The sequence below is a fragment of the Ornithorhynchus anatinus genome, chromosome 15 (assembly GCF_004115215.2).
Source record: "Ornithorhynchus anatinus isolate Pmale09 chromosome 15, mOrnAna1.pri.v4, whole genome shotgun sequence".
Taxonomy (NCBI): Eukaryota; Metazoa; Chordata; class Mammalia; order Monotremata; family Ornithorhynchidae; genus Ornithorhynchus; species Ornithorhynchus anatinus.
Genome location: NC_041742.1, coordinates 2744108 through 2763777, shown reverse-complemented (window position 1 = coordinate 2763777; position 19670 = coordinate 2744108). Strand labels below are relative to the sequence as shown.

The 19670-nt window shown below is 52.2% G+C and overlaps 1 protein-coding gene across 1 annotated transcript; it reads right to left on the bottom strand.

Moving 5' to 3' along the window:
• Nucleotides 1-2759: 2759 nt before the first annotated feature.
• SCPEP1 (serine carboxypeptidase 1) lies at nt 2760-18415 on the bottom strand. The gene is made up of 13 exons (XM_001521683.6): nt 18279-18415; nt 15275-15489; nt 13498-13587; nt 12554-12709; nt 11990-12064; nt 10648-10720; nt 8762-8799; nt 8257-8385; nt 7240-7333; nt 5581-5694; nt 4538-4675; nt 3969-4132; nt 2760-3470 (listed from the first exon to the last, which is right to left on the bottom strand). The coding sequence occupies exons 1-13, from the start codon at nt 18361-18363 to the stop codon at nt 3402-3404; spliced, it is 1440 nt and encodes a 479-aa protein (XP_001521733.3). The 5' UTR covers nt 18364-18415; the 3' UTR covers nt 2760-3401.
• Between the last annotated feature and the right edge of the window lie 1255 nt (nt 18416-19670).

Below are 19670 nucleotides of genomic sequence, written 5' to 3'. Positions count from 1 at the left end.
GTTCTAATCTTGCTCTGCCAAATGCTTGCCGTGTGACCTTGGGGAAGTCACTTAACTTCTCCGTGTCTCAGGTTATTTTTTTTAAATGATATTTTGTTAAGCACTTACTATGTGCCAGACACCATACTAAGTGCTGGGGTAAATATAAGATAATTGGGTTGGACAGAGTTTCTGGCCCGTGTAGGACTCACAGTCACAGACAATTCCCATTTTACAAAGGAGGAAATCGAGGCACAGAGAAGTTAAGTGACTTGCCCAAGGTCACACAGTGGACAAGTGGTGCTGTTCTCAGTTATCCTGTTCTCCCTCTTCCTTAGACTGTGAGCCCCATAGGGGACAGGGACTATGACGAACCTAATTCACTTGTATCTTCCCCACTGCTTAAAACAGTGTCTGCACATAATAGCCGCTTAAATACTATTAAAAAAAACTACCTCCACTGCATAATCCTCCCGCCGCTCCAGATCTCTGAAGGGGAAAGCAAAGTTTATGTTCATTTTTTTGGTGGTTTTTTTTTTAAGAGCAGCGAGAGCGGCTTGTGCTGGGGTAGGAAGAGGTGGAGGGTCAGAACAGCCAGGATGCAGACTGGAGTGGAGTGGAGAATTTTTTTTGTTGAATTGTTCGTGCCCCGGGAAATCATCAGCGGGGATGGGAATTACCACAATTCATTAAGTGCCTATTGTATAGAAGTGCCCTCCTTTTCCATTTCCTTTCTCTCCTGCTCCCCTTATTGCCAAATTTAATTTCCTTGGTAAGAGGCTCTCCCTTGTTTTGGGATTGCAAAATTTATGCCAAAAGAGAGCAATTACGTGATTTAAATTCGGTACTCTTACTTCCTCCTAGCTGTCTCCTCGGCTAGATTGTTAGTTCCTCGAGGGCCAGGATCACGTTTTCTGGCCTTCTTAAAAGCCACAGCCTTCTCCAAGAAGCAGTCCTTATTAAATCCCAACAGCCACCTCACTTCTCCAGCGGTTTATCTTTTATCCATTTTTTGTTCATCTATTTATTGGCTCATTCCTATTGTATCAGTCCCTCCCTCCTAACTACGGTTCTTTATGTGTTCCTACTATCTCCCTCTGAGACTGTAAGCTTCTTGAAGGCAGGGATTGTGTCTTTGCTTTATCATCTCCCCAAATGCTCAATACAGTCCTTGAGACCTCATAGCACTGAGGCAAGACTGTGGCCACTGATACTTGTGTTGAACTCGGGAAGATCTGCCTGGACGCTCTTGTTGAAATAACACTCTGGGAAAGAACTGGAATGGAAACCCATTTGAATTGGCCAACACTCTCTTTCTCGGGCTTTAGGTACGCCATTGACTTTCAAAGTTTCTCTCCAGCATCACCGAGTAACTTTGGAGCCCTACAGATGGGAGCTACTAGCCAAATGATTTCACTTAAAAATCCAATTAAAATACATGCCAGCCTGGGAAGTAATTTACCATCCTCCTTGACACAGCTGCCAGAAACCCATACAAAAGTCAAATTTGAATATGATAAAGTAGATAGTAAGGCCCTAGAGCAATTACTTCCCGAGTCACGAGGCAGAGTTTATGAGCCAGTGCGGTGCCAACCAGAGGAGAGCTTCTGTAATATTTATGGGTGGAATCGCAAGGAGGGGGAACAGCCCACAGCCCAGTGTTAATTCTAGTTCGGGAGGAAACGAGAACCAATGGATCAGGGACACATCAACCCGTTAAAATGGAAGTTGAGCATTTGGATCTGAGGCAGCAAAAGCCTGAGGGACAAGCAGCCCAGCGGAGAAAAAACCACCAGAGACATTGCGGGGTTAGGGACAGGAATGGCCCATTCCGGATTACCACCACCTTGAATGCTTTGGTTTCTCAAAGCATTTTCCCATCACCTATTGCATTTTAGTCCTCACGACGAGACTTGTGTTAGTATCCCGACTTGCCACGGGGTAGAGTTGGGAGAATTACAACTGCAGGGGAACTTAGGTCAGAGGAGCAGGAGAACAGAAGGCCGAGCTTCAGCAAAAAGAGACAATGTCAGACTTTATTGGTTAAGGCAAGAAGGCCTAGAATTGTCAAGATTACAAACTAACTCTATTAGTAATAACAAGAACATAATTGAGGTATTTGTTAAGCACTTACTATGTTCCAAGCACTGTGCGAAGCACTGGGGTAGATACTGGATAATTAGATTGGACACAGTCCCTGGCCCACCCAGGGCTCACAGTCTAAAGCGAAGGGAAATCAAGTACTGAATCCCCATTTGCAGATGAGGGAACAGAGGCCCAGAGAAGTTAAGTGGCTTGTTGGAGGTCACACAGCAGGCAGGAGGCGGAGCCTTGATTAGAACCCAGATCTCCTGACTCCCAGTCTCTTGCTCTTTCCACTGGGCAAAGACACTTCTATCGTGACTGCAACGCCAGTCAAAGAACCAAAATGACCCAGGTGTGGCAAGACTCAAGCATTCTTGGGGGAATTCTCGGCCTATTTGGCTTATTCACTCTCCTCCCTCCTTCCTCCACCCCGCCACGGTGTCGTTTCTGGAAGAAAAAAACACGCAGAGCATGTGCTGCGGGCTGGAAGACGAGGTGACCGAGAGCGACTGAGGGATGGGACTGGCTGCCATTTTCGTCGGCCTTGACGTCTCTGCAGCCTTGATTCCAGGACACCCACTGAGCCAGTGCACTGTCAGTGCTCCTGGCGGTAAGAAGGATGAGGAGTGGAAGTAGCTTAATTAATGGGACAGTGTGGTCTGCTTCCTAGCCTGCCCCAAAAAGTCAATCAGGGAGGAATCTGAAATTTAGGCTTTAATGAAAAAAGAATCAGAAAGGGTAATGCTGACTGCATCTGACAGGAGCCCGCCGTTCTGTAAGCTCCCTGAGGGCCGGGGTCATATCTACCAATTCAACGGTACTCCCCGCTCCGGTTAGTAAAATGCTTTGCCCACAGTAGATTGTAAGGTCGTTAAGGACAGTCCACTAACTCAATTGTAGCAAGTGTAATATTGTGATCTGCACAAAGATTGTAATCCCCTCAGGCCAGGGATTGTGCATAGTAACTGTACTGTACTCTCCCATGGGCTCAGTTCAGTGCCCTGTCCAGAGTAGGGGTTCACTACATACTACTGATTGATTAACAGCCCGCGGTGCTTTGAAATCTCGTTCTGCTACCAACAGCAAGGTCAGAGACACGACCCCCTAGGCACGGCAGGAAGTGACGCCGACTCTTTGGTTGACAGAGAGATGGGAGTAGTGCAGTCGACTAGGGCGGCTCGGGAAGCCGTCTGCCAGCCGGCCTGCCCAGTTTGGCTCTTTAGCACCTCCACGGGATAGGAGGCGATGAAAGCCAATGGACGCAGGACGGCCAGTGTCCCCGCCGTCCCGTCGGGGCGTCCCCCGGGCCGGCCTCCCAACCCGACCCCCTGCCCCTCTCAGTTTTCGATTTGCTGGGTCACCATCTTCGCCACCTTCAGGGCCGTGTCTCCCTGGTCCGACGGCACCTGAAAGAAAGCGAGGCCTGTGGATTTGGGGCTACTGAGGGCCTGGGGGCTCAGACTGGCCCACCAGGGTCCTGGATCCTGCCTGGTCCCTCTAATCTCTGTGGGTTCTTCTGGCTCCACCACTCTCTGCTTTGTAAAAATTTCTGTGTCTGCCTCCCCCGTTACAGCAGAAGCTCCTCGTGGACAGGGAACGGGTCTCGGGCTTCTAATGAACTTTCCCCAAGGGTTTAGTACACTGCACTGGGCCCCAGGGGGCATTCAGACAATAGCGTTACTTTTTTCACTAGCCTCCATAAATCTGTTGGAAAAAGGATCCTTTGAGAAAAAGCTAAAGGAGTTGGGGTGGTTCAGCGGGAGCCAGGTGATCTCTGGAGGGCTCTTCCGGCATTCTCTATCTTCAGCGACAGGACCCCCCCGAACCCCTGCGATGTGGGCCGGCCCTTGGACCAAACCCACAGGCCAGGCTGGACCCAGGCCAGAGCACACGGGGCCACTTACCATGTGTCCGGCCCTGAGGATCCAATAGAACGCCAGGTTCTGGTAGGTCTTAAAGAACGCAGCTGTCTCCCAACGTTTTGGGTCGTTGTACAGGGCCTTCCACTTCAGCTTACTGAACAGGCCAAGCTGGGGCCACTTTAGTTTCCGTACCCAGGCCTCCTGCCCTGCAGGGAGAGAAGGGAGAACACAAAGGAGAAAGAAGCATCGAGAGCAGTTCTTAAAGGATCCATCGGTGGTATTAACCGAGTGCTTACTACGTGAAGTGACGTCCTTTCCCATTAGGCCCTCCAAAACTCACCAGCCCCAAAAGCTTCCGGCTACTGATATCTGTCACTTGAAGCACAGACCCTATCCCTCCTAGGTCTTATGATCTAAGCGGGAGGGAGAGCAGGCATCTTATCCCCATTTCATAACTGAGGACACTGAGATTCAGAAAGGGTAAGTGACTTGCCCAAGGCCACACCGCCGACCACGGGGCAGAACTCGGATCCAAACCCCGGTCTCCTGACGCCTCATCACGTGTTCTTTCCACCGGACCACGAAGCCCTTCCCCGGGTCCACTTTCCTACCCATGGTGTCCACGATGAGATCCAGTTGCCCATTATATATGGTGACATTGATCCCGGCCTCCAGCAGCTGGTCCACGATGTTAATCACAGGCTTCATGAAGTCCTCCTCCATGTTTAGGAAGACAAGGGAAGATTGCCCTGTGGGAGGAGGAAGAAGACAGAGAGAAACACAGAGAGAGAGAGAGAGAGCGAGAGAGAGAGGAGAGAGAAGGGTCAGGCAGCTCGTGTGAGCGTCTGAGGACAAACAGGAGCCCTCGCCGTTACACAGTAGGGTGGAAGGCAGAGCTGAGTCTCGTTCGGGACCACGGCCCCGCTTCGGCCTGGGGACGCCCCATCACCGCTCTGGCTGTCGAGGCCCGCCCCACGACCCCGGGGGGATTGCAGCAGCAGCGGCCGGGGCTCAGGAAGCTGGGAACCGAAAACCCGCCAGTGATTTTCGGATCCTTATTCCTAAGATGTGAAGTTGCCATTCCCCTCGATCACAGGTTCAGAAGATGAGGTTCTGGCCCCCTGCTCCCTCCTGGGGTCACCTGCAGCAGAATCCTGAATCCCTTTCTCTTCCCGGGCTTCAACAATAGAGGAATTTGCTGGGTGCTCCTCTATGTCAAGCACTGCGACAGATGCTATGCAACCGGGTCAAAGACATCAACTCTAGGGAGGAGGGAGGGCAGGGATTTAAGGCCCATTTCACAGATGAAGGAAATGAGGCACAGATAATTTAAGTGACTCGACCAAGGTCACACAGAAGGACCAAAGGCTCTTAAGGCCAGCCCTGGAGGGTCCTTTCCCTGATCACTTGATTCCCGCACATCAAGGCCTCAACAGCACGGGGCAGTTGGCAGTCAAATTGGGCTATGCCACTTGGGACCACCGATGCTGAGCAACGGTTCCCGGGGGAGCCAAGGACAAGGAGTCTCTTTCCTGAGCCTGAGCGTCTGTGAGGCCTAAGCCACCTGCCTAGGGGTCCCGTCCCTCGTCGGCGAGGAAGTGGGTACCCTCCCCACGAGGCTGGGAGATTGGGAGCCAAGCGAGGAGACGGTTACCTCCCCAAGTGACATCGTCGGGGATGCTTTGGAGCTTCTTCCTGATAGGTCCGTTCATGAGGGCGCTTAAGCTGTCCTCCTCCAGCTGTCTCACGTGGCGGCGAAAGAGGGAGACTGAAAGCAAAAGCGGAGCCGCGTGATGAACCCCGAAGCCCAGACTTTCCGCTGGTTCCCCGGTTCCCAGGTCTGCCCCCCTGAGACATTTGCGTTCTCACAACGTTCCCCAGGGGTAGGACCAACTTGGTGAGTGTGAGAGGGGAAAAAGTGGGTGGGCTTTGGAGAACTGATAGGCCGGACAGCTCCCATTTTGGGGTTCTTCACATCTGACAGGAGGTATGGGGGTGAGTGAGGCGGAAGTCCATATCACACAGATGTGGGGACCGCTGTCTCTGTGGTGTAGGCACTTGTGTATCACAGCACTTTAACAGTAATATCAGTTGTATTTTTTAAGCGTTTGCTATGGGCCAAGCCCCAGAATAGATACAAGATAATCAGATCAGACCACAGTCCCTGCCCCACCCAGGGCTCCCACTGTACAGTAACTGCATTTGTTAAGCATTTACTATGTGCCAAACACTGTCCTAAGTCCTGGTAGGGGCTGGGGGGGGATATTCAAGTCCCATGTGGGGCTCACATTCTAAGTACGACGGGGTCCAGGTATCGAATCCCCATTTTGTAGACGATGAAACTGTGGCCCACTGAAGTTAAATGACTTGGCCAAGATCGCACAGCACGAAAGTGGCAGAGCTGGGATGAAAACAAAGGTCCTCTGACTCACCAACCTGGGGCTCTTTCCACTAGGCCACGCTGCTTCTGAGCTATCACTGTATCTCCTCTTTCAGAGCGGTCAATTATTTTAGCGCTTGTTTCCTGCACAAGATTGTAAGCTGCTTGAAGAGAGGGATCGTGCCTACTGACGACCTGACTCTCCCAAATGCTTGTACAGTGCTCTGCACATAACAGGTGCTCAGTAAATACTCCTGATGAATTGATAAGACTAGACCAAGCAGCTTAACTTCACCTCTCTCTGGAACTGCTTTGAACAGGGGTTATTTGGAAAGCTTGGCCACACTGTGCAGGGGGTGCATTTTCTTTTTTGGGGGTGGTCAGGAGCGGGGATGGGTGGTCAGGTAAGTGATCCCGCTCTTAGGGTCCAGGCTCTCTACGCTGGCAGGAAGGAAAATACCCAGTTTTGGGAGAACCAAGAAGGGAAATAGTTTATCTGGCTAAGAGCAGGAGTAGGCTCAGTATGCTCTTGGACCAGAGGACAGCATTAGTCCAAAAACAAACTACACAACAGCCTGGGCGGCACCTCTTCGGGTTTTTATTTTTTTTATGGTATTTGTTAAGCACTCATTATGTGCCAGTCACTGCACTAAGCACTGGGGTAAAGACAAGCTAATCAGGTTGGACCAGTCTTCATCCCCATTTTACAGACGAGGTAATTTAGGCATGGAGAAGCTAAGTGAATTGCCCAAAGTCACACAGCAGACAAGTGGCGTTCCACAAATTGCCTGCTGGCTTCACAGAGGTCTCTGCTTCAGCCCAAGGGCGGCTTAGCGAGACCTTGACCCTCTTACTGAGTTCAAACAGTCATTCCATAGATGTCCCTGCTCTGTAATTCCACGACCCGTTTCAAAATTCTCCTGCTCAGCTTACCTAGGTGGCTCTGGGAAAATTCCGGGCTCGTCTTCTTGGCGGAAGTTTCAGGGGTTTTTGTTAGGATGTTATAGAAGTTCACCCCATCTGTGTTCTGAAATACAAGATTCGCTATTATGGTAGTAGTATTATGCTATTTGTTAAGCACTTACTATGCACAGATAATAATAACTGTGGTATCTGTTAAGTGCTTACTGTGCGCCAAGCGCTGTCCTAAGCGCCGGGGTAGATGCAAGGTAATCAGGTCGGACGCAGTCCCTGTCCTACGTGGGGCTCACAGCTGCAATCCCCATTTTACAGATGAGGGAATTGAGCCAGAGTGAAGCTAAGTGACTTGTCCAAGATCACACAGCAGACAAATGGTGGAGCCGGGATTAGAACCCAGGTCCTTCTGACTCCTAGGCCCATGCTCTGTGTGAAGCACTGGGGTAGATATAAGATAATCAGATTGGATTCAGGGCCTCTCCTAAATGGGGCTCAATCTAATGGGGAGGGAGAACAGGTATTTAATCCCCATTCGGAGGAGAGAATACTAAGGCACAGATAATTTAAGTGACTTGCCTGTGGTCAAAGAGCAGGTAAATGGTGGAGTCAGGATCAGAACCCAGGTCCCCTGACTCTCACACCCGTATGCTTTCCACTGGGCCACACTGCTTCTCATTGGGTATAGGTGATTACTAAGCACCAAACAATGCGTTCAGTGTACAAGATAATCAGATTGCGCAGTCCCTGCCCGACATGGGTTTTACAATCTAAAGTTAATTTATGCCCAGTTCACAGATGAGGAAACAGACCCAGATAGGTTAAGCGACTTACCTGAGGTCACCCAGCATGCCAGTGGCAGAGCTGGGACCAAAACCTGGGTCTCCCACCTCCCAGTCCCCAGCTCTTTTCACCGGGGCACACTGCGTCCCACAAAATATCCCAGTGGTCCTCTAGCTTATTATTTTAGGCGCAGCCCTAGAGGGTCAAACCGGCTCATCTGGCCGGATCCGGGCCCGCTACGACTTCTCTTACCTCTTCGATGATCTCCTCTGCTTTATTCCACAGCTGGGTGGCCTTAGAGTATTGGTTTTTGTTTATGGCATCCTCGATCTGCTCAGCAACCAACATCACCTCCGCTAGACCTTGGTCATCCAGGAGGGACTGAAAAGCAAACAGCAGGATTCTTGGTCACGATTCTGCTATCCAGCTACCATTAATGTGCTTAAGAACCTCGCTGGGTTATTGATTTAAATCTGGACTTTGAGGCCCCTCCCCACCTTTAGCGTGAGACTCTGGGTCCAGCCTCTAAAGTCTCTGTGTTAATCCAGCCCAGCTCCTGGGGGAAGTTGTTTGACACCCTCTACTGCACTGAAAGTACAAGGAGGAACTTGAAAAACAAGGGTGTAGAAAAAAAATTCTAAATTTCACAATAAGAGGCTTGAACGGGACTCGGAAAGAACCGAAACTGCTTCAGCTCACACAGCTGAGTGTGTCCCTCTCTACCACTGGTCCCGTGGGCCGGTATGGGAATACTTACAGTGCTGTAGAGATAAGGCCCCCAGGACAGCACGGAATCTAAAGAAAACCACACAGACGGGGGAATCAAAACACGGGCACTGCAGCCTCATTCTCCAGAAAGCAAAACTCCACACGGCAGACAGGCGTTTGAGAGACAGGGATAGACATCTCCAGGATGGGGCAGGGACTGCGTCCAATCTGACATCCACCCCGATGCTCAGTGCGGTGCTTGGTTTCATTAAATAAGCACTCAATACATATTATTACGGTGGGCTAGCCCCTATCATCTCAGGCCAGAATGCTGTTAGGAGTTACAGGGGTGGGAGGGAGGAGGGCGGTGGCTTAAGGCTTCAAGCTCAGGGTGGGATATAAGTACTGTTTGACCAAATGCCCCTCCTCCCTCTCTGCCCCCTGGGGCCTTGCTCTTTTGTGGACCCGACATAGAGACCATCGCACATGAACTTCCCCAAGGACCAGCTTGGCCTCCTCAATGGTCTCTTGCCGCCTCATCCACTTTCGCTTTCCCAGTCGTCTCCCGCCTCCCCTTCCGTTCTTCCTGTCAAACCTCTCCTTACTGTCTGTCACTCGTAATTCTATGTTCATGCCAGAACTCACTCCCGCTACAAGTCTGTCAATCCATATCCCTCCTTGCCTCCAAAGCCCTCTTAATATCTCACCTCCTCCAAAGAGTCTTCCCCGACTAATTCCCCCACCTTGCTGGGCATATTCTAACAGTTTTCTTGGGGTTCACATAATTACGCTCATTCAGTTGCTTCCTTTCATTTCCCTCTGTGTCCTTATTACTCATTTTTGGCTGGGTAACTTGGGTCCGCCATTCTCCCTTACTGGATGGGAAACTTGAGGGCTGACCCTGCATCTTTTACTTCTGTGGGACCCTCCTAAGTGCTTAGTACAGCTCTGCCCCAGCAGGCGCTCAGTATATAGTGCTGCAGAGCTTAGCAGGGCCGGATGATTCACAAGCCACGAAGGTTGCTAGCTGAGATTTGCCGGAGGGGTATTTGGCAATAGACAGGTTATTCCTGGTCCACTGGCCCCTGGGCCCCTTCCACCTTAATTACCACAAGCTTCGCATTCCCACCAACCCCCACGGTGCCCTCTGCCAGTGAGCAGGGACCTCTGTCCTAATTTGCACCCCACAAGCTTCCCACGCTCAGTAGAGTGGAAGTGCCCTGTGGACAAGGAAAGGGTCTCATGCTTCTGTTGTATGTCCTACACATTCAGTAGGTACTTGTGAGAGACCACTGTGACTAATCAATCACTTATTGAGTGCTAACTGTGCAGAGCACTGTTCAAAACGCTCGGGGAAGTACGACATAGCAGAATTTGTAGATGTGCTCTCTGCCCACATGGGGAGAGGTGGTCCTCAGGTTGAAGACAACACTTCCGACAACGAGGAGTGTAGCCGGTGCTCGTGAAAACATAGTCGGCCACCTTGTCTGGTCCCTGGCCATTTGGATGAGCTCTGAACAGAGAATAATGTTGGTACTTGTTAAGCGCTTACTATGTGCAGAGCACTGTTCTAAGCACTGGGGTTGGTACAGGGTAATCAGGTTGTCCCACGTGAGGCTCACAGTCTTAACCCCCATTTTACAGATGAGGGAACTGAGGCGCAGAGAAGTTAAGTCACTTGCCCACTCTGCCACAGTGGCAGAGCGGGATTCGAACCCATGTCCCCTGACTTCCAGGCCCGTGCTCTTTCCACTGAGCCACGCTGCTTCTCCGTGCTTAACGGATGCCAGTGCTTAACGGAGGGGAAGGGGGCGGAGGGGGCCGGTGACGGAGCTCTGATACCTCGGACGCCTAAGAATCGAATGGATTGTTCCTTAGAGGGCTAGGACCCCGGGGGACTCTGTCCTGGGCTGAGGCCCTGAAGTCTTCACTTACCCAGTGGAGAAATCCAGGCATCACCCAGGGCGACCCCAGCAAAGTTGCACTTTATGCCATCCCGCTGAATAGCCTGAGGAAAACAAGCCTAAATTCAGTACGCTGGGGATTTTCACCTCCTGAGCGGCTAATAAAAGTAACTGCTAACGGAGCTAACGACAGCAATAAAAGTAACTGCGGTATGTTAAGCACTATGTTAAGTACTGTGCTAAGCAATGGGGTAGATACAAGATGTTCAGTTCCAACACAGTCCATCCCACATGGGGCTCACAGTGGAGATAGGAGGGAGAACCTGTATAGCTGAGATAACTGAGGCACAGAAGTGACTTGGCCTAGGTCGCGCAACGGGCGAGTGGCAATGGCGGGATTAGAACTCAGGTCTCCCACTCACCACCTCTTTCCATTAGGCCATGCTGCAGGCTCCATATGATGGCTCTTCCTGGCTTACAAACCCCCGTCCCCTCTGAAGGGACCCATCCCCCGCCACCCGACCTGGGGTGATAAGAGTCAGACTCCCCCGGTGCTGGGGGCCGGTGTACAGTGAAGTCTGAACCACACACCTTCAGGAAGTCCAGATGGGTCCAGGCTCCCTTAATGTGAGTGCAAATGTACACATGTTCACATACACACACATTTCTCTCTCTCTTTCTCTCACCCCACCAGACCTTGGGTTTTTACTAGCAAGCGGCCAAGTTGAACAGACCTCAGCAGGAGGTTAATTTAGGGAACACCGCCCCGAAAAGGGAAATACGAGCCGAATCACTGTTTCAGTAGGAACTGAAAACTTATGGGTGAGACCGCTCCTCCCCAACCAGATCATGTGACTCTGCTCCAAACCGACAGATGAGAGGGTAGTGAAACCTGGCCTGGAGAAAGATGGTGGCTACTCATCTCCTGACCCTTAGCTGGACTGGGCACAATGGCAGTCCGGCGTTCACACGGGCCAGCGGTACCTCCCTTCCTCTATGAGCCCCGGCTGGGACGGAGCTTGTTCCTATGTGTTCTCCTGCACTTCCCCTTACCTGAGATTTATAATAATTATGATATTTGTTAGGTGCTTACTTTGTGCCAGGCATGTCTGTCTCCCCAACTTGATTGTAAATTCCTCGAAGTCAGTGATGAGGTCTACCTACTCTAACACAGTCTCCAAACCTCTGTTCACAATAAGCCCTCAATATACCACCGGGGATTGATTACCTACCCCAGTGCTGGGCACCTGACATGAGCTTAATAAATATGATCAATAAGGAGTGTGCCGAAGAACCCAAAATGCATCTAGTGTACCCTAGGGACCGTGGGAAAAATCAAGAAATCAAAAACTCAAAGAGGCTTCTATCCATACCTTGTGGAGCTCCAGAGCAATGCCAGCGGCCATTTTTCCCCCATAAGATTCGGAGAAGATGTAGAACGGAACAGTCTGCATGGGAGACGAAACCCAAAGTTAAAACCCTGAGCTCCTGGGCCTTCCCCCTCCTCCCCAGACCCGGACTCTTCGGTTTAGAGTGCAGACCTTGGGTCAACCCATCTGTCAAAGACTGGTGACGACAGAGTCTCCTGAAAGGAACAATTCTGTGGACCAGCTAGATTGAGATTTGGTCGCAAACCTTCACCCCGCTGAAGGCCCAACCGCAGCAGGCAGAGCTGGGGCTAGAATCCAGGACTCCCGATTCCCAGAGCCATGCTCCTTCTCCAGGCCCCCATCGGGACCGGTCTTACAAATCCCACCCCTTCCCAAGCCTGGAAGCGGTGGTGAATGGACCGCTCTTGGGAAGAAACACAGAGGCCGCCAAACTGACCCCGACGGGCTACATCCTTCTTCCGTGTCCAGCACGTGGAAGCGTTGCGGACTGCTCTGGAGGGAAGGAGTGATTCCGTGGGTGGGCTTGAGAGGCAAGGACCTTCCTACCTGAAATTCCGTCTGTTTTTCGAAGAATGTCTTCAGGAGAACCAGCATGTCAGCAGCCACGGTGGAGAGGTTTCTGGCGTATGCGTCGCTTTGATTCACGTAGCTGAACCCGCTGCCCACGGGGTTATCCACAAACAGGATGCTGGCTGCCTGCACCTGAGCGACCCACAGAAAACCCAAAGGTGAGACTTCCCATAAGCACGTGGCTCACCCCCAGCCCACCGGAGAGTTTTTTTTAGATGGTATCTGGAGACCCGAAGGCAAGCTTGCCTCTGGAGGTCACTTCCTCTGGCCCTTCCAGTTACATACGTGGGAAGACAGGCTGGCAAGGCTGTTTGCGGCAACACTCTAGTCAAGGCTGAAACAGGGGCATGCCGGCCTTTTCCAAGAGGAAGATATCCTTTACTCCCTCCAGGCTGGGTCTTGCTTCTGTATCTAGCCAAGAGCTTGGAAGGTCTGCAGAAGAATGTGGGCAGAAGGACTGGCTAGAATCAGCTCCCTGTTTCCACCAGGGCTACGCTCGGGCACAAGGGAGAGTCGATAACAGCTTTAGGAAATTGGGTCTGGGATATCTGATGGACACAGGGTCCGTGTTAATTGGGCGATGGGAGGTGGGGGTGGGGACAGCTGGACTCCTCACCTTGCTCACCAGTTCTCTGAGAAGGTTGGAGACTTTCCAGTCAAGGCCCCCAACGGTGGCTCTCTGGCCCGTTGGCTCTTCAGAGCCTGTTCCCTACCGGGGCCCATCCTCGCCTAAAAGGCCTACCCAGTTTCCATCCCTGGGCTCACAATGAAGAGTTGACACCTTAGAGGGACGTAAATACCACTGATTGATTGACCGATGGCTCCTGAACTGGGGCCGTAGGCGCTAATCACTCATCCTTTTAATGATGGTTTTAGTGGCGGTTTAAAGAGCCCGGTGTAGAGCAAGACAGTGACCGTACCCAGGTGGTTGTCCTGGGCTTGAGCTCCTTATTGAGGGGACCGATTTCTTCAAAATTTCCAAATCCAGTGCTGGAGCCCCCAGGCCCTCCCTGAAAGAGAGAAGAATATATTTGCATATCTAGCTTATGTGCCCCGCTTCTTCAAACACCCCTCTCCCTCCTCCTAATCTCTTATTTTGCTGTCTGCCTTCGTCACCGGATTATAAAATTCTCAAGGGCAGCGATAGTGTCTACTGACTCTTCTGAATTCCCCAAAGAGCTCAGTAGAGTGGTCTACACACAGCAGGGCCCCAATAAAGACTACAGGTTGACAGCTCAGAGGACACCATAATCAATTTGGGGTGGTAGGAACAGAGAAGGTGTCGTCACTCCAAACCTGTAACCTACTAAACTTGGGACAGAGAGGGTGCAGACTTGAATAACACAGAAACCACCACCTCCCGATCCTCAACTGGCTTTATATGACCCAGATTAGGCAGTGGAGACTGCATAACCCCTGGGAGATTCTTCTAAATATCGACACCCCTTTCGGGGAGATGGGATTTCTTGGTTTCAAGGGAGATCTGCTGCCAACTGATCGCCTCCGGGACTTTGAGTTCTAATCCACCCGGCTGCTGTGTGATTTTAGGAATAGATTTATCCTCTCTGAATCAATGCTTTCCTTGTTTGGAAAGGGGGAAGGAAATGCAGACACTTCCCCAAGATGCCTGGGAGGAGTGATTCTAAAACCCACCGGAAAATGTAGGTCTCTGTGTGTAGGGTTATATAATCACTCAAGTTCTAGATTCCGGGAGGTTCAACCTTCTGGAGGATTACAGAATGCAGACCCCTGGCTTCAAAGAAGACCCCACCTCAAGGCAGATGGCTTCCTCTTTCATTCACGATCCCACAACCCTCCCTCAAGCGGCCGGTACAAGGATTCAGTGACCTCTACTACCAGAAAGTACTTCCTTACACTTGACCTAAATCCTTTTTGCTGCAGTGTAAGCTTCCTTGCAGTCCTGCCCTCTGGGAGAGTAAATAGTCAGCACATTCTTTAAGATAATCATCAAATACAAGAGGGCAGCCACAGACTTTCTCCCCGCTTATGATTTCTACCCAGCCAGGGGTGGTCCTCTGTCCCATCTCCAGGTTTCTTCCTTGAGGAAATGTTCTAAGTGACATCAGGATTCACATCGTCTGGGCAATGGTCACCTGCGTAGCCAGGGGCCAGAAAAGGTGCCCACCTGAGTTGATATGGGCACCGCGTTCAAGATATGTTCTCTCAAAGACATTCCCACTCATGGAAACGGTGCTGGCGGAAGCACCATTCTGGAACCGAGAGACGATTCTCCCATGACTCCCCCTTTACAGGTGAGGGTACTGTGGGGTCGGGTGGGGGAGAACTAGGCACTCCTCTGGCATTCGAGCTGGTTGCTGGAGAATGGAGGGGCTGGGCCGCCTCCCACACGAATGACGGGAGACCCCGGCCCCGGGGGATTCAGCCCTTCCCTCCGCCCACCCCCACGAACAACCAAGAGCGGCCCAAGGGGGGCGGATCGGTCAAGTCGACGGGGACGTGATCCGAGAACGGTGGATGGGGGGTGGAAACGAACCTCGGTACTGAGACTTCAACAGCGAGACTCTCTTTGAGGCACCGGTTACGGAGCTGGTGTCACTGGCTCTGCCTCACGCCCTCACCCAGAGGCGCACGTAAGACACGGGCTGGGGGAGAGCGTGCGGAGAGGAATGAGGTCGGAGGGGAGAGGTTGCGACAAGTCGCCGAGGGCAGCCTTACCTGGAGCCACATGATCAGCGGCAGCTCCGTGAACGTCTTGCAGGGATCGTTGGCATAGTAAAGCCACCAGAACATGCTGGCATTGCTCCTCACGTCCACGTATCCCCAGGCCTCCTTGCCCTCTTGCCTCGGATGCTTCGTCGCAGAGCCTGAAGTACAGGCTCCAGCTGGTTTCCAGGATGGACGATGGCGAGGGCCCCCATGGACCGGGCCAGCTGGAGCAGTGGAAACAGTATTTAAGGAGTGCCCCCTGGGTGCGAAGCACTGTGCTAAGGCACCCGGTTGGGAACAACCTGATTACCGATCCCCCCCCGCCCCATCGAAGCTGCGCCGGAAGAAATCCCGAAACTCCAGAGGACCTCAAGGGTTTATCGGGTCCATCCTCCTGCCTTGGGGCGTCTAAAACCTCGCTGACAGATTGAGAATTTCATCTGCTTTCTGAGAACTTCAGAGAAGGGGCTCCCAACACAAACCTTGATAGCCTGTTCTACTTAGTTCCCCGGTTAGGGACTTGTTCTAACTCAAATCTGCCATGTTGCTGTTTAAGCCAAGTCCTTGGATGGTGCCTTATTCTAGGAAATAGGAGGGCTGGGGACAAGTGAAAACAGCACCTGGCACTACAAATGATTAACACTACAGTCCAGCCTAGAATATTGTGTGTGTGTGTGTCTAAGTGCATGTGTACAGTCGGGATTGTGGGTTCTGCATTGGCCACAGTGTGGCTCAGTGGAAAGAGCCCGGGCTTGGGAGTCAGAAGTCATGGGTTCGAATCCCAGCTCTGCCACTTGTCAGCTGTGTGACTGTGGGCAAGTCACTTCACTTCTCTGGGCCTCAGTTACCTCCTCTGTAAAATGGGGATTAAGACTGTGAGCCTCACGTGGGACAACCTGATTACCCTATATCTACCCCAGTGCTTAGAACAGTGCTCTGAACATAGTAAGCGCTTAACAAATACCAACATTATTATTATTATTATTATTATACACACATACACCCCCCCATACATGAATTTCACCATTTATTAGCTTCTTCTTTGAGTTCAAAGGACAGCGATTGCACAAGCACAGACACGCATACACAATAATAATGATGGTATTCGCTGAGCGCTTACTAGGTGCAAAGCACTGTTCTAAGCGCCGGGGAGGATACAAGGTGATCAGGTTGTCCCATGTAGGGCTCACAGTCTCAATCCCCACTTTCCAGATGAGGTACCTGAGGCCCAGAGAAGTTAAGTGACTTGCCCCAAGTCACACGGCTGACAAGCGGCTGAGCTGGGATTTGAACCCATATCCTCTGACTCCCAAGGCCGGGCTCTTTCCACTGAGCCACGCTGCTCCTGATCCACAGACACCTTATTCCGAAAGCACACTTTCCTCGTGAGATGCACAAGACGTGTGGCGAGCGATAGTATCAATTTAGCACCTGTATGCGGAGCACTGTACGAAGAACTTGGGAGAGCAGGTGAGCACATTAGAAAGAGCAGGCATGACTCTGGGCCCCGAGAAGTTTTCAATCTACAGGACACACGTTACTTCCCCATCCACCGTCACCCTGAACTTCCGAGAGGGACGGAGCACAAACGGGATGCCAAACCTAACCCGATTTTCTTGTCTAGCGATTGCGGTCCACCTTCCTCACACCCCACGTCCTGCGGTCGTGGGGGTGGGAGGCGAGCAGCTGGTGCTCGGGTAGAAGTTGGGGTAACTTCAGGGAACCAACTTCAGGGAGCTGTAAGAGATGTCCAGATCTATGTCCCGCCCCCGGGGTCCAGTTTGTAAGTCTGGGAAAGAGTAGGTAAGAAAGAGCGTATGATATTAGGCCGTAGGTTTTTCGTCCAGAGTCCGGTAAAGCTGATGGGGGGTGGGGGGCGAAATGGGTTAAAAGGGAACAGAGTCGTCCGACCGGGCGGCCTCCTAAATAATAATAATGTCGGTGTCTGTTAAGCGCTCGCTTTTCATTCATTCAATAGTATTTATTGAGCGCTTACTCTGTGCGGAGCACTGTACCAAGCGCTTGGAATGTACAGATCGCCAACTTGTTCATCCCAAGCGCTTAGTACAGTGCTCCGCACAGAGTAAGCGCTCAATAAATACTATTGAATGAATGAATACAGATCGGTAACAGATAGAGACAGTCCCTGCCCTTCGACGGGCTTACGGTCTAATGGGGGGAGACGGACAGACAAGAACAATGGCAATAAAGCGCCGTTCTAAGCGCTGGGGTAAGTACAGGGTCATCAGGTTGTCCCACGTGAGGCTCCCAGTCTTCATCCCCGTTTTCCAGATGAGGTCACTGAGGCCCAGAGAAGTGAATAATAATGTTGGTATCTGTTAAGCGCTTACTATGTGCCGAGCACTGTTCTAAGCGCCGGGGTAGACACAGGGGAATCAGGTTGTCCCACGTGGGGCTCCCCGTCTTCATCCCCATTTTACAGATGAGGGAACTGGTGCACCGAGAAGTGAAGCGACTCGCCCAAAGTCACACAGCTGACAAGTGGCCGAGCCGGCATTCGAACCCATGACCTCTGACTCCCAAGCCCGGGCTCTTTCCACTGAGCCACGCTGCTTCTCTAAGTGACTCGCCCAAAGTCACCCAGCTGTCAGGTGTGGCGATTAGAACCCAATGCCCTCCGACTCCTAAACCCGGGCTCTTTCCACTGAGCCACGCCGCCTAAACGCGAATAAAAGTGCACCATTAAGGAGGAGAGGAGAGCCATCGCATCTAAATTGGACGTGATTAGACCTCGCCGGTAAAGCCGGCGGGATGGAGGATGGGAGGGAGGGAGGTGGCGGGGGGGGGGGGGGTCCTTCTCCCGGGAAGAGCGTCGGCATTCCCGGGATCCCGTCCCCGGGCGAGGAGGATCGGGCTGCAGCCGGGGAGGCCCGGGACCGTCGGTGGGGGACGAGGGTCCCGCCGCCCCCGCACGTGCTCCGCCAAGGAAAGGGGGCGAGGGGGACCCCCGAACCGCGCCTAGACACCCCCTGGCCCTAGGTGGAGAACCTACCGGCGGCCAGGCCCGGCTGCGGGGGTTGCAACAGCGGCGGCAGCAGCAGCAGCAGGAGGGGGGGAGGCCTCAGGACCAGCTCCATGGCAGCGGGGCGCTGGCCACAGTGTCGGCACAAAGTGGCCACGACGGCAGCGGCGGCAGCGGCTCTTAAAAGGAGGGGAGTCACATGTGCCCGCACGGTGGGTGGAGCCCATGTGGCCCCGGGGATCTCCTCCCCGACCTCGGCTCGGGGCTCCCCCTAATGGGCTCGACCCGGATCCCTCCCCGGTAATAATCACAATAATAATAATAATAATTACTAATAGTAATGAGGGGCTCTGTCAAGCTCTTACTTTGGGGCAGGCGCTGTCCCGAGCACTGCCTGGCAGGGCCGTTGCCGATTCCCGAAGCGAAGCAGCGGGGCCGTACGGAGGGAGCCCAGGCTGGGGAGTCCGAGGACGTGGGTTCGAATGCCGCCTCTGCCACTCGTCTGCTGGGTGACCTGGGGCGAGCCGCTGCACTTCTCGGGGCCTCAGGGACCTCATCTGCGAAATGGGGATGCAGGCCGCAAACCCTTCAGGGGACAACCTGACTGCCTTGTAGAGAGGCAGCGTGGCTCAGTGGAAGGAGCCCGGGCTTGGGAGTCGGAGGTCATGGGTTCGAATCCCGGCTCGGCCCCTGGTCAGCTGGGTGACTGTGGGCAAGTCACTTCACTTCTCTGTGCCTCAGTTACCTCATCTGTAAAATGGCCCCTCGATTAGACCGTAAGCCCGTCAAACGGCAGGGACTGTCTCTATCTGTTGCCGACTTGTTCATCCCAAGCGCTTAGTACAGTGCTCTGCACATAGTAAGCGCTCAATAAATACTATTGAATAAAGTGGGGATGAAGACTGTGAGCCCCACGTGGGACAACCTGAGTACCCTGTATCTCCCCCAGCGCTTAGAACAGTGCTCTGCACATAGTAAGCGCTTAACAAATACCGACATTAACCTGATCACCTTGTATCCTCCTCAGTGCTTAGAACAGTGCTTTGCAAATAGTAAGCGCTTAACAAACGCCATCGTTATTATTATTATTATTATTATATCTCCCCCAGCGCTTAGAAGAGTGCTTGCACATAGTAAGCGCTTAACAAATACCACCGTTATTATTACTATTGACTTCTCTGGGCCTCAGTTCCTCTGTAAAAGTGGGATGAAGACTGTGAGCCCCCGGGGGCCAACCTGATGACCTCGTAACTCCCCCAGCGCTTAGTTCAGTGCTTGGCACATAGTAAGTGCTTAACAAATACCATCGTCATTATTATTATTAACTTCTCTGTGCCTCAGTTAGCTCCCCTGTAAAAGGAGGATGAAGACTGTGACTCCCCACCGGGGACCAACCTGATGACCTGGTGTCTCCTCTAGCGC

Excerpts from the sequence above, each read along its gene's own strand:
- SCPEP1 (XM_001521683.6), bottom strand. The coding sequence starts at position 18,363 with ATGGAGCTGGTCCTGAGGCCTCCCCCCCTCCTGCTGCTGCTGCTGCCG. Across the intron at positions 15,490-18,278 it reads GCAGCCGGGCCTGGCCGCCG|CTGGCCCGGTCCATGGGGGC; the intron begins GTAGGTTCTCCA and ends CCACTGCTCCAG. Across the intron at positions 8,386-8,761 it reads GGCCTTATCTCTACAGCACT|TCCCTCCTGGATGACCAAGG; the intron begins GTAAGTATTCCC and ends TTTGCTTTTCAG.